Below are 20,094 nucleotides of genomic sequence, written 5' to 3'. Positions count from 1 at the left end.
TCAGTAAACAGTGGACATGTTGGTAATGCTGCTTGACAATACTGACCTCCCGTGGTTCGGCAAATTCTCTGGCTTGGCACCAGCCAGGTCCCGAGGATGCCTGACTAGAGAGACTCAACCTATAAAAGCTTTCAGTAGGTCTGGGTTGTGTGACATAGAGGTTCAGAACAGTGTTTTGAAACAGACACCGTGTTTTAGTAAATTTGTTCACTCTCTTTCACACACACATGAATATATGTTTTAGAAAAAAGATGGAAAGATCACAAGAAATGAGCTTCGTCGCATTTTGGATTGCATACTGTTTCGAATAAGTGACAAGGACTTCCAAGACCTAATCAACATGATTGATCCAGATCACACTGGATTCCTCAGCTACCATACATTTTTAGACTTGTTTGAAGAAAAGGAATCTCTAGTAAGTGCTTATCAATACTTTCTCATCTTTTTCTTTTTTATAATGTCTGTATAGCAAAATTGCAATTCTTAATCAAACTCTAAGCTCTGATTTGTCTTCATCTAAGTTAGTGAATGCATATGCTTTTCAGCAGTGTAAAACTCCCTATAAAATCCACACTCTTGGATTCTTTTAGCATAGATTGCGTACCCATTTCAGTTACCGCATTTTTCTGCAAACTCCCCCTGGAATGTAATTGCAAGTTTATGTACATGTGTGTAGCATCTGTGGGACAGAAGTATCACTTTACAGCTGTCCATCATCAAAACTATTTTGCAGAAGAGCTCTATTATACTTAATAATAATAGGTTTTGAGGTATACAGTACCCATTGGTTGTGTATTTTCGTGAGTATGGCTTTGACATTTTTGGTGTTTTGTAGCCATCTGTTAATATTTTCCTTTAGAACTAATACCATATATATAGTGAGGTTATATGTGGTTTCTTTTTACTGGAACGTCTAGTCAATATGTCATTTTCTTTTTTTGCTTGCTGAATTATATCAAGAAGTAGTCTATAGTTTTCATAACTGCTCTATAATATCAGAGCTGTTCATAACGTTTTATTAGATCACTTTTAGGTTCACATTAGTGTGTCAACTGAATAAATCTGTATTTAGTTTTTTGTCTTAAGCTGGCGTAGTTAGTGTTGTTGGAAGGAATCAAAGAACCTGGCAGTGTCAAGAGATTCACTAGATGCACAAAAAGAGGTTCCTACTGAATAGTCGTGAATGGTGTGTATTGCTTTGACAAAAGCTTTGATGTAGCTAACTGCACTAGGCTGCATCCTGTTCTGATGGCTCCAACAATAGATGCATTTGATTCATCAGCTCATGTCCCTTCTACCTATTCTTCAGTTGAATAATGGTCTTGCTGAGAACCTGGGACACATTTTTATAATTATAAAACTGACATGTTGAAGGGGAAAAGTATAAATACTGGCAAAGTACAAATACTGATAGGTCATGCAAATGAATTTGGATACTAAAATTAACTTATCTGATTCATTTTAGAGTTGAAATTCTAATCCCTTTTCAGTGTAGTCAATAAGGTAGATTTTAGCATCAAGAAGTACTGGGTGAGAAACACAGAGCAACATGGATCATGGCCACCCTGGGATAAGATACCAGCTGATAACCAGGGATGACCACAATAGCTAGGATTTTACACTTGAAGTCTGATTCTGCTCTGAAGAATGGGACAGATTCTGGCCTCTGCTGTGCTATCTGTTGGTGCAAAGAAGCTGCAAAGCCAGCCTAGTCAAATACTAAGGATCCATCCTCTGTTCCCTAGGTGGTGTAAAGCCGGCCCTGGAACACTCTGTCCTGCCCACTCTGTGGAATAGGGGAATTCTTTGGGGCACAACCAAGGGAAGTTGTTTTTTTCCTAGAAAGCTGCTGTGCTCCATCATTCTCTGGCTGAAGGGTGGGGACTGTTGCAGCCAGATGAAAGTCATAGCAGTGCTGAGGCATATACTAGTATTGCTGGAAATCAAGATGGGCTTCTGCTAGCTAATTCAGCTCCTGGCTGTCCCCAGGATGGGGATATCTGCAGGTAACATAAAGTCACCTTTGTCTCTCCTTGGATTTTGCACTGAATAGAGCTCAGTTGGATCTGAATATTGACCCGAGTTACTCTGGAAAAATAAAATTCCATATTTATTGCATCTCAGAAGTTCTTGTATGAAATGTACCCAGCTTACAAGTAAAAAAGATGCTTTTATTCTAACTGCCAGTGCCATAAACTGATCCTGACCTGTGCTCTGTGAGCCAGATTCTGCCTTCACATTCACCGGTGCCATCCCATTGTCTTTGAATTATTCCCTCAGAGACTGCTATCCAACTTGCAGCTCATCCATCAGTCTTAGCAGCGTTTGCTGTGGAGAGTAACAATCAGTAATGTGCTGTTTTGTCATCAAAGTCAGTAGCTGTGACTTTTCATAACAAAAGGAGCGGATCAGTGGAATGAAGGGACATTTTTGCATGGTCACTTTCAAGTTAGAGCCACACTTTCAAACAGAATCTTCAGACTATATGCATTGTCTGCCATTGTACACTATTTAGGAAACAGTGTGCGAACATTTTTAAACATAAATAATATTTTTTTAAATTAGATGGGTCATAAATGGCTTAATGGAACAAAGGAAATTAAGAAGCCACTTTCTCTTGTTCTAACTTGGGATACTGTAAGTAATAATGAGGTTCATCTTCAGTAAGTGTTGATTTTCTATAATTAAGGGGTTTATTTAATTTTTACTATTTGATTATTGTCATATGACAATGTAACCTCACAGACATTTTTTATTTCAGTGATTGGATATATTTGCATTTTAGGGGGAAGACATTCTTTCAGATAAAATCACGGAAAATTGGAAGGATTTCCATAAGGCTTTGCAGACCTCTGATCCTAAATGTACTGGCATTATTAGTAGGAATCAGCTAAGAAAAATTGTACAGCTATATTGTCCCTCTTTGTCTGACGAACAGTTTACAAAGTAAGCTGCTGGCATCTGATTATTAATTCATGTAACTTTATTACTTTCTATTTTTTTTCTAAACAAGTGTTGTTTTGAATCTTGGGATACTTCAGTTTGCCTTAAGCTTAATAGAAAATAAAATGCCATCAGCCCAGTCAGTGACCCCCATTCTGCATGTTATCACGTTTCCATTCATGAAATACTATAAAGATTGGGAATATAGCATAATTTGATAAGATAAAAGAACTCCATTATTTAAAGTGAAAATTGAGTATTATGGAAAATTTGTCTTAAAAATATTTACGGTTTCCAAACCGAAACAAATATAACTACCCTTATATCTTGTATCTTTCTACAGTAATATGTTTTAATAAACAATTTGAGTGCTTTGTTTTTAGGAAAACTGGAACATGACATAGTCAGCTCTCATTTTGATCATTGGCCGTTTGATAACTACATCTTAATCTAAAAAACAATGAACATCCCAAATCATATGTGTGTATGGAATCAAAATCTGTATCTTATAAATGAGGAGTGGATTGTATTAAGCATTTTATTGCTATGGCATGTCAGTCAGGCTATAATTGGCTGTAATTTGCTCTCCTACAAGCTGTAACATTCTTTACCTGAAGCACTATGATTCTCCAAAAGATGTGGGATTCTTTCTTACCTTTCAAAACATCATAGGAAAATCAAAGAAATCCGTTTCAGCCTGAACTTTGTGACCCAGTGCCCTGATGATCAGTATAAGTGAGGAGCAAACACAACAGCATCAATAGGAATTGGCTTTCAGAAAATTTTTGATCTTGAAATATGAACAAGTACAAGTGTGATCACTGAAATAAAATGCCACTATGTTCGTTTTCCTTTCTGTGAATTTTGTAAAGAAAATTTTGGGTGTCATCCATGGGGTTAATAAGAGTCAGGCACCTAATTCCCTGTGAAGGGTATAAAAATATATCCTTTTTGTCATCAGTTTTATGGGCTCAATGTTGTATAATATATAGACATTGATCATGGATCACGAGCAATTACTTATCCTTTCTTTGAGTATTTTATAACTGGTTTTCATCATTCACACACTTCTCTAGATAATGTTTTTACCATTATTGTCAACCTCTTTTGTTGACAATGAGAGAGCGGTACTGAGGGTGGAGTCCAGAATTACAACCAGTTTACAATCTAAAATCATTTATACCTATACTTTCAACATCTTGTACCTGAAAATGATGTTGAGGAGGAAAAACACAGAAAAATAAACAAGAAAAAAATGGGTCATTAGGGTCTAATCTACCACCATTGTAATCAATGGACATTTTGACATTATCTTCGGGAGATACATGATTAAGCCCTAAACTGGATCAACCCTGAAAGGTGATGGGCACTATGATGATGATTCAACAAATCACATAAAAAGCACTTTAGTATGGCGTGAGTCCCATTCATGGGAGCTAATTACATTCTGAAAGGATGAAGCTGCTAAAGGTGAGCATATGCTTAGGTGCTTGTTGCACTGGGACTCTAGTACTCAGAACTTTCAAAGATCAGACTTTCTAGAAGTGCTAGCTGGGGTGATATTGCAATGACCTGATAGGACCTGACACAGCTTGACACAATATATACCTAAAAACAGTCTCTGAATTCCACTGTGGAGGTCATTTATCAGGCCCTTGTAGAGTCGGCATAAATTCCACTTTCTAAGGATAGCCAGTTGTACTAGCTATGAATAGTTAAACCTGCTTTTGCAGCAAACACAAGCATGGAGCTTGAACTCTCACTTAGATTACACTATGGTCCTGGTTCTGGGAAGTATCTCTATTCAGGACAGCACTTGAGGACATGCTTGAGGGCATTTGTTAAGATGTATGTATCAAGGAGCACTTCATCCTACAAAAGAAAAAAATTCAATTTTGAGGCTAGTATGAATACAGGTTTTATATACAACAAGGTATTATATGCTGGACCTCCCCAGTTCAGCTCCCTTGAGACCTGACCAGTCCCAGACAAGGGAGTTTTCTGGACCAGGGAGTCTGTGGAGGGGCGTCAGCCTCTCCAATGGACTCCTCGCCCTAGCTACCTGTCACCACTGCCCTCAGTTCCCTGGCTGCAGCAGCCCTGCAGACTCTGCAGCCCTGCAAGGCCTGGAGGCCCCGGCAGCTTAGCCTGCCCTGTGAGCTCTGGTGGCGGCTCTGCGTGCACTTGCAGCCCCGTTGGCTCTGCTGGCACTCATGGTCCCACCAGCTGTGGGCTCTGCAGCCCCCCGGCTTCCTGACCCCATTGGCTATGGGCTTGGTGGTCTCCCCTCCCTGTGGACTTTGGTGGCCCCGCCAGTTTCCCAGCCCCACCAGCTGTGAGCTGTGCAGTCCCCCTGCCCTGCGGGATCCTTCCCATCCCGGCTGGCTGCGGGCTGTGGTGCCCTGTGTGCTCCATTAGCCTGGCCAGCCGGCTCTGCTCCCAGCCACCAGCAACCTCCTGCCAGACCACAGGTGTTACTGGACCAGAGAGTCCTGAACCACAGAGGTCCAACCTGTACTGCTATTGATTGGAATAAATTGCCAAGGGAGGTGGTGGAATCTCCCTCTCTGGAGATATTTAAGAACAGGTTAGATAGACATCTGTCAGGGATGGTGTAGACCGAGCTTGGTCCTGCCTTGAGGGCGGGGGGCTGGACTCGATGACCTCTTGAGGTCCCTTCCAGTCCTATTATTCTATGATTCTATGATTCTATGACTTATCTGATTGTGGGGTTTTTTTGTTTTAGTTTGTTTTAAGAATTAAATAAGAAATGGGGATTGATTGAATTTGAAATCCATAGATGAAAACTTGCTTGGGAAATGATTTGCTATTCAGCTTGCATTCTACCAGTTTAGGGGTCTGGGTAGACTGCAGGGGGAGAGAGCAGGGAGGTTCAGGATACCTGAGGTATCCTGAAAAAACTCCGCTGCATCCAGGGAACGTGTTTGCTCTTTTGCTTTTTTTTTGCAGAAGAGCAGACGCGCTCTTTCAGAAGCCCCTGTATTCCTCTTTCTACAAGAAACAAGGGGGCTTTTGAAGAGGGTTTTTTCCCGACATTTGGCCCAGTCTAGATGGGCCAAATGTCAGAAAAGCTTCTTTTGACAGAATCAGAAAAAGATACGCAAAATGCAGAACGCATTTCGCGTACCTCTTTCTGACAAAATTTTGTAGTCTAGTCGTACCCTAGGCTAGGGTCTTATTCTTTAAAAAGAAGATGCTTTTACTCACATTAGGCCACCAGTGAACACATTTTTAAAATGTGGATTTATATGTTATTTAAGACTATCCTGTGAAAATATTGTGGGAAAAGATTATTCCAAGAAACTCTGGATGGCACTGTTCATTCACAGCTCTAAAAAGGTTAGGGATACAGTATTTTAAAATAATAAGCAAAATATAATGGACTCCTTTAAACATGTACAAATTGGACATATGACTGTCAAATCTGTGTTGGAGTTGTCATAACCAGACTGAGGATTTAACTCAGATGCTTTGGGGATGTTGCATTATGCAAGGTTTTTGATCAAGGGTGGTGAAGAGAATAAATTACATTCTGAATTTTAGTGTTTCGGCCACATCAGTCTTATTGATTTTAAATGATACTTCTGTTGTAAGGGGCTTCGCTTATAATTGGGCTTTGGGCACTGATGTGACTCATCCTGAAGCCCTTAAGGATAATGCTGCTTTTATTGAGGCAGAATGACTAGCATGCCTGTCCCAGATGGCCTCCTATGAGATGACATTCAGACTGAGGAAGAGAAGGGACAATTTTTAAGGACATTTGGAAGCCTTCTGTAGATTACATTTCCAAGGCAGATGTTGTTACTTAGTGTTTTCCATGTGTGGGACGAACTTCTTTGCAGAGAGCTGGTTGAATGATGTTACAGCATGGCGACTCCCTTTTCTCTCCATGATCCTCCCGTCCCACATCCTGTTATTGTTTTAGGGCAGGAGATTAGATGTAAAATCAAAGAAGGTTTTGGTATGGCTATATTACAAGAAGGGTCTTGCTCGAGGGAAGGTTATATCTTAAGTTATGAATCATTTTGTGTTACTTTTTTTGTTTGTTTTTAAATATAAGTATAAATAGGGAAAACTATTTTGTAGACTAAACAGAATGCTATGAATTCACAGTATAGTGCATTTCTATTCCATTCCATTCTTTCATCTAAGAATCCCCCCAAACTTTACAGACATGAATCGTCTCATAAAGTTAAATTGAGCTCTGTGAGCTGGGTATTATTTTCCCCATTTCGCAGATGTGTTAAATTAAAGTACAGAAAGACCACTGAGTCAAAGGCAGAGTAAACCCAGTCTCTTTCTCTAACCACTGGACACACACTGCCCCTGACTGCCAAAGCTCATTGTTTTGGTAATCTTTGCTTTAAAATATCCATATTGTACCTTACTCTCAACTGTGTGCATTATCTTAATTTCTTTATTTTATCTAGGCTATGCCATAAATTTCAGGATATTCCTTCTGATGGGATCCTTTACAGGATGCTTTTGGAGAGCTTAGGAGTTGCTTTACTACTTGGTGACTTAAATGGTGTCAGCACACAGATCTCAAAGGGAAGTCAACAAAGAGAAGAAAAAAGACAAACAGATCTTTCAAAGAGGTACTGAACAATGTTGTATTAATATCGACAATTCCCTATTACATTTTAAAATATTGATATACTTATAAAGGAAACTTCTAAAAACTGAACATTTACTTTACATGTCAAATGGTAAGTGTTGTTTTAGGCAGAGCTCTGGGTCTATGCATAATCGCTTTGTAATCTGACCTCCAAAGTATTGCATCAGAAGAGCAAATATATGGTTTACTAATATCTTTTGGACTCAAGTAAGAACTGTTGAACTTATTTCCCCTGTTACAACAGGGGTACATCCCACCATGCCATTAAACCTTCAGTTTTTTTTCTCTAAACAGCATCTAAAGTATAGATTTATAAATCTCCATATAAATGTTGAGACTTTTGGGATTGAGCATTCTCCGAATCCATAAATCAAGACTGATTTGAATGGCTGTAGCTTCTGTATGCAAGGCGTCTCATTCTATAGCATTACTGCATACCTTTTTGCATTCAAGGAACAAGGATATTTGAGTAATTGGTTCAACTTTTCTTCAGTTAGTAGAAGCTTTGGTCTATGTGGAAATACCTGTCTATGAGCCAACAGGGTGGGGTATATTTCTCCACAAAAACTGTGGGTTGAGCCTAAAAACTATGAATCACTTTTGAGATCTTCATGGATCTCCAGGATCCTTGGGTCTCCACACTGGCTGAGCCTTCAGTGGCTCTGCAGCTAGTCTTTGATAACACAACTCCAATGGATTTCCTAAATGTTGCTAATCCCTGGACTGCATCCCCTAAAGGGGGTTCACTAGCAAGGAAGAGTTCAACTGGAAAGTTAATGGCTATTCCATTGGGTATCAAGGGACAATGTTTGCTTCTTTCCAACTTTGCTTGGTAACTATAGTGAGCCATTTCTAGGCTTTGCGGAAAACAAGACATGCTGGAAGCAGTGTGTCTCCGTGAAAAGGCACACACAGTGGAATTTAGGACAGCTGGTTTGTAGTCCTGCTGGTGGATGGAAATCAAGATTATATAATACAGCATGATATAGCCTTGCTTATCAGCAAAGTCACTTATCTTTATTTTCATCGTTATGCGTTTCAGAATTTCAAACATGCTAGAGTTACTTTTCTATGTGACCTACTAGTGATATTTTATTTAAAGGAAGTTAATGAAAATGTTTCATTGAAATATTTTAGTGCTGGAAGTTACAATTGTAAGGTTATCAAATTAAGGGAGTACTATAAAATATACTTAATAAAAGTATAAAAATTAGATTGTTAAATATTCTGGGTTTTGCTTATAGAGAAATATATGCTTTCAGATCTAACAAAAATAATTGTGTTAACTTACTTTTTCATGGACAATAGTAAATCCATAACAAATGTGAAATGGATGCAATCGGGACATATTACACTTTTATGTACATCTTCTCTATCTTTAAAAGTTATTGCATATTTAATCATGAGTTATTTTAATAGTTTGCTGATGAAGATTATAGTATTTCAAAGAGAGGGTTATATATTCCATAACTGGGGATTTTTCTTTTGAAAACCGAAAGAGGATATGCTAATTGACTCATTTTACAGAAAGGAAAACAAGTGGAAGTGGCTTATTTGGGTTACTATGAGTGGAAGGATGCGAGTCAAGATGTTATATGACTACTTCCTATGCCCATATATACAGAATAGCACTGATACCATGCCCAAAGGTGACCAGTTGTTATACTTTTCCATTAGTCTGATTCATCTCCATTTAACGTCAGTCAGAAAGACTCCCATTGACTTTTTTTTACGCTGGATTGGGTCCCATAATGGTGTTTCAAAAATGTTAATGGGTAAAAGTGACTCCTCAGAGGCTGGGAAATATGAAGATCCAAAATGAACTGGTATCAACTCCTGTATGTGAGAGGTCTCCACTTAAAAATAAATAGCCTGTGGCAATATTATGCAATCAGTTTTTACAAACATCATTTTAAATGGTGGTTCCTACTTAACAACTGATTGCACAATATGGTCCTTGGAATCTGCATGGGCCTTAATATTGGGTTGGACACAAAAAGCATATTTCTGGCGTTACTGTCCTGTTTATTGTTAAAATAATCCAGTTAATTATTGAATCAAATGTGAAGTAACAAACACAAGTGACTTCTTTTCATGAGCAATCTTTCAATTTTAGAATGAAACAGATTGAAGACCAAGCGACTAAGCATACCAAGAATAGAACTGTTGATGAAGTAATTGAAAGGCTCAAGAACAGTGTGATACAACAGGAAGCAACTATTAAAGACAGCTTTCTTGCCTACAAGAAGCAACCAAATGGAAAAATTAGTAAAGATGATTTCCGGAAGGTAGAAGAAATACTAGGTGTTTTCTCTATCTTTTTGTTTTTACTGGAAGGTGGTTTATCATTTTACAATGGTTCCTATACACACAACTATAGCCAAGCGTCCAGGCCTGTTTCAGTCAATGATAAACTAGAACATGCTCACATAAGCTCCCTGTTAATAGCATAAGAAGGAAACTCAGCTTTCTTTTATAAAGAAAAAAAAAGTCCATTTCTAGCCCCTTATCTTGTAGAAATTGTCTGGAAAACCCAAACTGATACAAACTGATTTCCAATGTTGAAAAGAACTTGCTGCTAGACTCCATCTCTGCAGCAGGTGGCTGGGGGATCTATAGACTCAGACTCCAACCTGCCACCTATCTTCTCTGTAAATGAGTTAGTTACATCTGAGATGCATCCCGAACCACTTTTTTAGTTAGCCCATCACCAAAATCCTTATGTCCTGTGTATTGTGGTATGATCACAGCTGGGAGAAATGAAATACACTGAGGTATGGGGAGGCAGCAAAACATTGTTTGCAGGCAAACAAAAAAATTCAGTGCTGCTTCTGCTTGTTAAATATTTAAGTGAGCTGGCTGCTGGTCATTCAGGCCACTGCTGTGTATCAATAGCAAAAGCAATGTATAAGTACTCTGAGCACATAAAACAATTGTGTGGTTATAGATGCTGAAGTCCCTTCTCGTCTTTAGGTCAAGTTTAAAGCACATTGATGAAGTGATCCAGGAATCTTGCACTGTTGTTTCCTGTGCTATTCCATTTAGGCTCATAATACTCAAAGTATTAGTGCTGTTAAAATAAATATTTAAATTGGCTATGCAGAGTCTAAAATGGCTGACAATTGGCATAAAAGGCTTAATTGATAAACACCACATACATACAATGACATAGTGATTATCAATCTGAATAAAAACGTAGGGTGAGATTTTGTGCTGTGCCACTGAGGGTATGTCTACGCTACAGAGTTTTTTTTGGAAAAACAGCTGTTTTCCTGAAAAACTTCACTTATGTCCACACTGCAATTGCATTCTTCCAAAAGAAAATCGAAAGAACAGAGGGGTTTTTCCAACATTGGTAATCCTCATTCTACAAGGAAGAAGCCTTTTTGTGAAAGAGCTCTTTTGGAAAAAGGCATGTGTGGATGGGGAAGAGGGAGTTCTTTTGAAGGAAGAGGAAAGAGGAAAAAGCACAGGTGCCCTGGTGGCCACTCTGTCCATAGTAATCACAGCTGAAATGTGAGATAGCTTCCATTCAGTGTGGATGGTATCTTTTGAAAAAGCAGATGGCTTTTTCGATGTGCTTGGGCAGTGTGGACGCTCTCTTTTGGAAGAAGTTTTATTGGAAGATCTCTTCCAGAAAAGCTTGTTCTGAAAGAAGTCTTCAGGCTAGACATAGCCTGGGGGGCTTTAGGGAGGGTGGGCCAAGATGGCTTTATGCTACCGTTGAACCCTTCACATGCAGGGCTGGTTTGGGAGTCAGAGGAGCTACCGGAGCATCAGGGAGCCAATGGGTTGCTTTAATCTACAATTGCCTCTCCTGAACTGCCCGTGGACAGCAATGCTGCCTGGATGCCTCATAGTTCTGTGGCCCCACCCTCTCCTGCTCCTGGCTTTGTCCTAGTATGCCCCTGCTCTGAAACTGGCACATACAGTTCCTGCATTGGTGGAATTCTCCCACAGCTAACTAAGGACCACTTAAAAGGAGGGGAGAACCCCTTCTGTAGTGTGCAATTAGGAACTGACTTTAGTTAATGAGATTTTGCTGTGCTTACCACAGTGACTAATATGCTTCTGCGGTGATTAGATTTTTTTGGCAGTGTGGATCAGCAGACCTGGGTACAGCACTTGGGTGCTCGAGGATCAATATGACAGATTTAATTTTTACCTGTGAGTGATCCCAGCTGGTTTTTCTTGGTGAATTTTCTGTACTACTAGGGTTGTATGTGATATTCCTCAGGGCATGTTACAGCTCCAGTTGTGTCTCGCTCCCTGTCTGTTGTCTCTTGTAGAGATTTAGAACTGATATGAATTTGGTATCATTGCTGTGGTGCAGATTTTTGCTTTCTCCAGACCTGAAGAGAAAACATCACCAAAGCTTGCTGCTGGGTGACAAGAAATTGGCTGAGATTAAAAACACTAACAAAATGGAAATTACCCTGGTTGGGTCAGGCAAGAGAAATTATGGAAAAGACAATTCCTTGGGCCTCCTACGATTAGAGCGGGGGAGGAGGGCTGTACTTCTGACAGCTAGTATGGGCTGAGTCTGCACATTGTCTTTATCCAGATGCTGACTGGGAAGAAACAGGAGGAGACAGCTGTCGTGAAAACAGGATTTACCATGTCAGTGAAACCATTAAAAATGGCAGCACAGCTCCCTTAGGACTTCTTCTGAGACTAGGTTTACCTTGGTTTGTCAGGAAAAAATTCATCTCTCATCAGCGTACAGTATGCTGTGCACTTCTTCATCGGGCTGCTCTCCTCCTCCCCAGAGGTGGATGTATTTCTGGGATCCTGTGTGTGCATTGCAGAAGTGCTCTGAAATGAGAGGTGCTCAGTAATTGCAAAATGTTATTTATTTTTCTTATTGTTAATAATAGTAATAATAATTAATAATTAATGCATGTATCAAGAATAAAATTGCAGCCTTGCCTCCCACATGCTGATCTGTGCTACATACCTTTGAGACACTGGCGTTTAGATTACTGCAGTATGTTCCATAATGTGGTTCCTAAAAGGCTTATTTTGTTGCCTGCAGCTAGTGCAGCAGCATGATTAACATTACTGGTAGGCAGAGGGAACTCCACCTACCTGCTGCTTTTTTCTCTGCATTAGCTGTCTGTTGAAAGTTGGATTTAAGGTTTTGGTATATCACTGAAAGCCACTAATTGACTGTTTTACTAACCTCACTGTTCTTCTGACACCCTACAATGTATGCCTCTTTTAAATATTGCAAGTGCACACAGAATAAAAAATAAAGATAATAATGTACATGCAGCCATTTGTGCTATGATACCATCAGATCTCATGAGCTTGGCAAGTTCAGGTTTCCTGAGTACTTGGTTGGTATATGGTCTAAGTACGCTTACCCACTGAAGGATGTAGTTCCTCTTACTAAAGCACTAATTTCAACTCTATGAACCAGGGTTGTCATTAATTTGAAGGGAAGTGGTAATTTTTTTTACCTATCCAGGTTTAGCTTTGTTATCAAAGCTCTATACAGTCCTTTGAAAATGTATATTTAGGAACCCAGACATTTATCTGAGAGGACAGCTTGTAAGCAACAAACATTTCTTTATTTCCCTTTCGTTTTGTTTTTTCACTTTGACAGGTGTTGGAAGATCATGGGATGCCAATGGATGATAGTCAGTTTAATCTACTGACTGAGAAATTAGGATTTCCAAATGGAGGGCTGAGTTATCTTGATTTTGTAGCCGTTTTTGAAGGTAGATTAACATTAATGACAGTGCTGTATAAAACAAATCTTTCACAGAACAGCCAGAACTTTTCTCTCAATAATCTTGCTGCCTTTTGGGTCATGAACCCCAGTTTGAGAAATGGTGGTTTCCCCCTGTGAAATCTGTATGGTATAGGGTAAAATACAAAAAGACCAGATCCATAGGGAAGATCTGATATCATGTCCCTGATGCATTTTTCATGGCTTTTGAATTTGGTAGAGCCCCATTCATTTTTAGTGTACTGCCCGTAAGCCCGAGGGAGAAGTCAGAAATGGCTGCTCCAAAGGGATTGCAATCTACGTAGTAATATGATGTGTCCTGCTGGGATCATTAGCTTCCCTTTTTTTAACCTGCTTTTTGTTGCCATTTCTAAGGGAGATAGACAGGGTGAATATCTACGTACTGTAGGGGTAGGTTCTGTTACCTGGACCCAGGGTGAGTAGTACCAGCCTCACTCCATCTGCAGTGTAGTTGATTTCAGGGCAGCATGAGCAAAGGGAGCAGAATCTGGTCTGTACGAGATAAGAAACAATCATAATTCATTTTCCCAGGCAGCAATTAGATCCAGGGGCCATGGGTGAAGTGTGAGTGTCATATGTATATAATCATTCCTTCTTCCATTGATATAGTTTTCTGTTACTTTCCTGCTTTAATTCCAGATTTTCTGGGTGAAATCCTGATTCTACCAAAGTCAATAGGAGTTTTGACATTGACTGCTGGGGAGCCTGTTTCACCTTCTGTATTTTGAATTTTTGACCATTTTTTCTCAAAGGTGTGCAGTTCTGATTTCTGCGCTGTTAGCCATGGCCATTATTTCACCTGGCTTTAGAAACAGGCAAAGGGAAAGAAACTGACTTGTAGCTGACTGGTGCAGTAAAAAGGCATTCTTTACATCAGCCCTAACATTCCTAATTTTGACCTTGTTCAACCAGTCATCTGACCATGAAAACATTTTCTACTATCTCAAATAACCTAGTAAAATATGCCTAAAAGCAAGGTAACATCAGTGTGATCAAAGTAAAACTGAACCAGTTACCAGTCATCATAGTTGCAAAGGAAAATTATACACATTTTACACAGAGATTTAAAACACAGAAGGCAAAGAAAAAATGAATTATTTTTTTAAAATATGAATTTTAAGACAATCATATGATATTAGGGGAATTGATTTTAGGTTTTGAGCCCTTGCAATTAGAAATACTAATATGCTTTTTTTTAGGTAAGTAAAACTCCCTGACATTAGTGAGATGGTAACTTCAGTAGGAATGTTGCCTGAATGAATAGTGCAGGATCCATCCCAAAAGACTAGATGCGTATAAAGCAGGGGAAAAGTAGTGGGTAAAAATGAGAATCATAGAAATGTAGGGCTGGAAGCGACCTCGAGAGGTCCAAGTCCAAGAAACAGAAAGGCTCACTGTGCATAGCTTTGGATGGTTTCTTGGTTTAGAGGCAGGAAGGATGCTGTTTTTGATTTTTCCATGTTATTTTTATTCGCATGCCTGTGTCTCGGTGGTTAAAATACATATATATTTAGAAGCACTCTGTTAGGAGGTTCTCTTTATATAATGGATTAATAAGAAATATCCTTAGGGGAAAAATGACAGGAGGTACTCTGTATAAGTTTATCACCTTTGTAAAGTTCAAGTGAAACAAAAATATTTTGAGGTTATTATTAATCACTTGAGAAATTTGCTGAACACACAGATGATGATGAACCTATAGCCGGGGTGGGCAAGACAGCCTCTGTGAACCGCATTCGGCCTGCCATGCCAGTGGATCTGGTCTGCGGCCACCCTGCTGCTTCCCCACCCCCAGGCCAATCGAAACCTGGGGTGGGGAGTGCGCTCCCACACCAGGGCACGCGGCACCAGAGGGAACCACCAACTGTTTTAAAACAGCTGGCATTTCTCTCTAGCAGCTGTGTGCCCCTGGCAGGGTGGGGCCAGAGGGTGAAGGACTTTGTGCACTCCCTTCCACCCCCAGGTCCTGATTGGTCTGGGAGCAAGGGGAGTATGTGAAGTCTCCTCCCACTGCAGTGCCTAGGGGGAACCTCTAGCTGTTTTAAAACTACTGGCAATTCTCTCTAGGTGCTGGGGGTGGTGGAGCAAAGGCTTCACGCGCTCCCTTACCCTCAGGCCAATTAGGGTCTGTGAGGGTGAGTACGAGAAGTAGCCCGGCCCAGCCCCTTCCGCTCGAGGCTCCCCCCCTTCCAGGGCAGCCCACGGTCACTTCAGATATTTATGAAGTAGTCCCCTTTAAAAATTATTGCCCACCCCTGACCTACAGGTCTGCTACACTATTTAATCTGCTGGGTAAACTTCCTTTATATTGTTGGGTCTTCTGGTTCATTACTTTCTGAAAGACCAAAATTTAAGATTGTGATCCTACAATACCCTACGCATGTGTGCAATCCTTTTTACTTTAATGGAATTATTCATATGAGTACGAGTTCCAGGATCAGTCCCTTATTTAGGCAGAATGGTTACATGGAGCAACACGAGCAAATAAAAATTGCAAAATTACATATATAGCTGAACAAATATTTATAGTGTACCAATGATGACTGTGTGTATCTATATGTAGAGAGAGAGAATACATGACAACATGAATGGGAAGGTTTAATTAACAAGAGTTTGTTCTCCAAAACAACTGCCAATAAAACCTCTCCACCTCACTGCACAGGCATGTATTCTGTATATGCCACTTAAGTGGCAGGAAAACTATTTTTAAAATACTTTAGAGAGTTAAACCATGTTATTTAGACTATTTTTCATTTCTCTCTCCTATATACCAGATACCTTAGTTACCAGGGGTCCAGCTGCACAGGGAACAGAAAGAGCTGTAATAACCTGTAACAGTGACTCAAAATAGCTTTTCCATTGCCTAACAATACCATGGCCCTTCCAAGACTAGAAGCAAATGTTGTGCCCCACTAGGAAGCAGGCAATCTCCTTTTCATGATCTTGCAGTGCTGTGAGATTATAGATACAGAGAAGCTGGCTCTTGTGCAGGATTGAATCTCACCTCCCCTGTTCCCCTGGAGGGGGGCGGTAATTTTGGGGGTGAAATTCCATTGTTGGGCTGAGACAGAAGAAATACTTTGCTGATAGATTTATGTAGTTGTTTGTGGCTATTGAAGCTACTGAAGGTTTGTGTGTTAGAATGACTTCCAAGGAGATGGATTTGTGTGCAATGGCAGTGGAGTCAAAGTTAGGTCTCAAATTAATTTCTGTGGCACTGTCTGCAACAATGCAGACCCTGTGTTCCTTCTCACTCGGGGGATGTCTAGACTTGACCTGGAAGATGTAATTTCCAGCTCAGAAAAACATACCCATGCTAGTTCTGACAGAGCCAGCATGGTGCTAAATAGAAATGTAGCCAGTGGAGCAGGAGGAAGTAGACAGGCTAACCACCCTGAATATGATCCCTTCTGAAATCCTAAGTAAGTACTTGAGGGTGGCCTGCCCTCCCAATGTATTCACGGCCTCAGCTGTACTTCTATTTTTAGCAGGTTAGCTCAAGCACAGCTAGCAGGAGTCTTTCTCCCCAAGCTGGAACTCACTCCTTCGAGCACCAGTCTAGTCCAGTTGTCACCAACCAGGAGATCAGGATCTACTGGTAGATCTTGGAGCCTTTGACAGGTGATCCTAACAGATTTGGTTGATGAAAGGCTGTCAAGTGCCGACACTTCACCTGCCCCTCTGCCTTGGAGTTCCCTCCCAGCCCCAGAGCCTCTTACTTGCTGTGCAGGGCACTGGAAGAAGAGTAGGTGGTGCTGATATCAGGGTGCGCCTCCCTCCACCTTGTACCCTGTCTCCACAGAGGGGGGCAGGGGTGGAGAGAGCTTGCTGGATGCTTTTTGGAACGGTTCAGGGCCAGAGTGGGGGTGAGCCTGCGTTAGTCCCCTGCACCACCACCCAGCAGCCACCTGTGGTAAGCAGTGCACAGCTGGAGCCTGCACCCCAAACCCCTGCCCTATCCCTGAGTCCCCCTACACCCAAACTCCCTCCCAGAGCCTGCACCCTGAACCCTCTCCTGCACCTCAACTCCCTGCCCCAGGCTCAGCTGAGAACTCTTCTCACACTCCAAACCCTTTAGCCCCAAATCAGAGTCCGCATCCCCTCCCCATCTGCCCTAGGCTGATAAAAGTGAGTGAGGATGAGGAGGATAGAGTGAGCGGGGGTAGGGAGGCCTTGGAGAAGGGGTGGGAAGGATGTGGGCAAGAGTGTTTGTGTTTGAGGTGGATCCTGGATTGCATTTAAGTTGAACAAGTGATCTCATGCTTAAAAAGGTTGGAGACCACTGGTCTAAACATACCTTCAGGCAGGCAAGATGACAACCAATCACAAGTCTCTTGGACTCCCTTCTCTAGTTTGATCTCCTCCTTGTTCAGAGCAACACTCAGGAACCAAAGAAGGGTAAAATAAAAGCAAAAAAACCTAGAAAGTCCCACCTCAGTTGTGTCTTCTGCACAAGAACTTATCCACAGGGGCCTAGAGTTCTTGGTGCTTTTTGGTCTTTCACTGGGAGAAATCTTTTTACCATGGAGCAAAGCAGAAGCTGAGGCAATTTTTGGCAATCAGAGGGACATTTATAATATCATATGCATCTATCCGAGTATGTCCTCTGTAGAACCTAAAGAAGGTGATACTTTTTTTAACAATGTATTTTATATGACTAATAAATAAGACAAGTCCATTGGTTCTCTATGTTTAATACAAAAGAAAAAGATATTCAGGTCACAGATTGCTTTACTCTATCTTAATTATTTCAGATCCCAGATTGAATGGACCAGGAACTATACTATCTTGCAGTCCAAACCACCGAGTAAATAGCACTAAATTTTATTATTTGACTGCTGAAGAGTGTCTAAGTCAATTCAATGCTAAGCTGACGGAAGAATATGAGGTAAAATACAAATGCTGATTAGTTTTGGCAATATACCAGTTATGTTAAAATATTTTTTTGTTAAAATGTACTTTTAAGGGGAGTTGTCAGGAAAGTGACTGTATCAAAATGAATTTGGGGTTCAATGTTTATTCTCTTTCAGTGACTGCCTGGGGAAACATGCTCAGTTTAAAAATCAAAAGCTGATTTTCTAATTGCTATCCCTACATACTCTTCTGGGGATTTAAAATCCAAAATATTTTTTCTGACTCTTATTGTCACGTGTAATAAACTGTGCAACCAGAATCAGAACAGACATGTTGATGGTCCACAAAGAACAAAATTCAGATGAATCTTGCATATCTATACTGATTTAGCACTGCTACAAATAGAATACTTTTTTTTTTTGGTTGGGAAAATAAAAGCAGTTTTTATATACCCTCTTTTTCAGCTAAGACAATATTTATGTAAATTGCAACAAAAGTAACTTGCGCTTCTGCACTTTTTATATATGCAAGTAGCTCCTTTTGTGTGGTTATTAACAGGAGCAAAGGTTTGCAAGATTAGACCCATGGTGCCTAAAGATTGAAATGAGCAATGCAGTTCCCTTAGGCAAGAAAGCAGACTTTTCCAGAGATTACACTGGTACAGTGTAGAGGTGCTGGAAAAAAGCACTGGTTTTACAGCAGCGGTTACCAACCTTTTCCAGATGGGGACCCATTTTGACAATTCAGGAAGACTTGGTGACCCAAGGCAATTCAAAAACGGGGGGAGGAGAGAGGGCAGAACCACCTGGGGGGACACTTGGTGACCCTTTTGAAATGTGACCCATAGGTTGGGAAACCCTGTTTTACAGAGAATTGAAATCATACAGCTTATTATTAAAATGCCAATCTGAATTGGGGAAAAGTGACCTTGTGGGAAAGGAACCCACCATGCACCATCATTATTGACTGGTTCACTGATAAATGGCAGTTAGCAGTAGCTAGCTCCTGACTGCATCAGATCCTATGATAGGAGTGTAGAGCTTTTCTCAGGGCCAGCCACTGACAATTGACAGGGTATTTTGGCAACAGCACAGAACTACTTGGCCAAATCAGATTTTCTGCTAATGTACAGGCAGTCCCCGGGTTACATACAAGATAGGGACTGTAGGTTTGTTCTTAAGTTGAATCTGTATGTAAGTCGGAACCGGCGTCCAGATTCAGCCGCTGCTGAAACTGACCGCCAGTTCTGACTTACATACAGATTCAACTTAAGAACCCCAAGCGTCCCCAAGTCAGCTGCTGCTGAAACTGATCAGCAGCTGATTCCAGGAAGCCTGGGGCAGAGCAACTCTGCCTCGGGCTTCCTGTAGTCAGCGCTGGTCAGTTTCAGCAGCGGCTGACTTGGGGATGCCTGGGGCAGAGCAGCTGGGGTGCTGCTGGGTTGCTCCAGTAGCACCGCTCCTCGCTCCTCGGCGCTACTGGACCAACCCAGCAGCACCCCAGCTGCTCTGCCCCAGGCGTCCTGATTCAGCCACTGCTGAAACTGACCACCAGCGGCTGAATCAGGACCTGGGGCAGAGCAGCTGGGGTGCTGCCGGGTTGGTCCAGTAGTGCCCAGAGTGGTGCTGCAGGACCAATCGTCAGCGCCCCAGCTGCTCTGCCCCAGGGTCCACAACAAAAGCCTGGTCTGCTGGGGGGGGGGGGCGCACTAGCTGCGCCCCCCCCCCCCCAGCAGACCAGGGACACGGGGAGCAGAGCCGCAGCGGCAGCGGGGTGCCGCGCCTCTGAGGCTTTGCTCTGGCAAAGCCTCAGAAGCGCGGGAACCTGCCGCTGCTGCGGCTTCGGTCCCAGTGCCTGTGGTCTGCTGGAGACGGTCCCCAGCAGACCAGGGGCACCGGGAGCA

General features: G+C 41.4%; 1 protein-coding gene across 3 annotated transcripts in view; it reads left to right on the top strand.

The window, feature by feature from the left end:
* The window catches only part of EFCAB6 (EF-hand calcium binding domain 6), a 162,179-nt gene that overhangs the window by 78,662 nt on the left and 63,423 nt on the right, over positions 1–20,094 (top strand). For all 3 annotated transcript variants that reach the window (XM_025187059.3, XM_075899542.2, XM_075899562.2), the window contains 6 exons: positions 245–415; positions 2,786–2,946; positions 7,395–7,562; positions 9,699–9,870; positions 13,191–13,305; positions 18,092–18,225. In XM_025187059.3, coding sequence (XP_025042844.3) covers positions 245–415; positions 2,786–2,946; positions 7,395–7,562; positions 9,699–9,870; positions 13,191–13,305; positions 18,092–18,225 — 921 coding nt within the window. The remainder of the gene's footprint in view (positions 1–244; positions 416–2,785; positions 2,947–7,394; positions 7,563–9,698; positions 9,871–13,190; positions 13,306–18,091; positions 18,226–20,094) is intronic.

The sequence above is a fragment of the Pelodiscus sinensis genome, chromosome 1 (assembly GCF_052426305.1).
Source record: "Pelodiscus sinensis isolate ZL-2025 chromosome 1, ASM5242630v1, whole genome shotgun sequence".
Lineage (NCBI taxonomy): Eukaryota > Metazoa > Chordata > Testudines > Trionychidae > Pelodiscus > Pelodiscus sinensis.
Note: the sequence above shows the minus strand (reverse complement) of the source record. Positions and strands in the feature narration are given on the sequence as shown.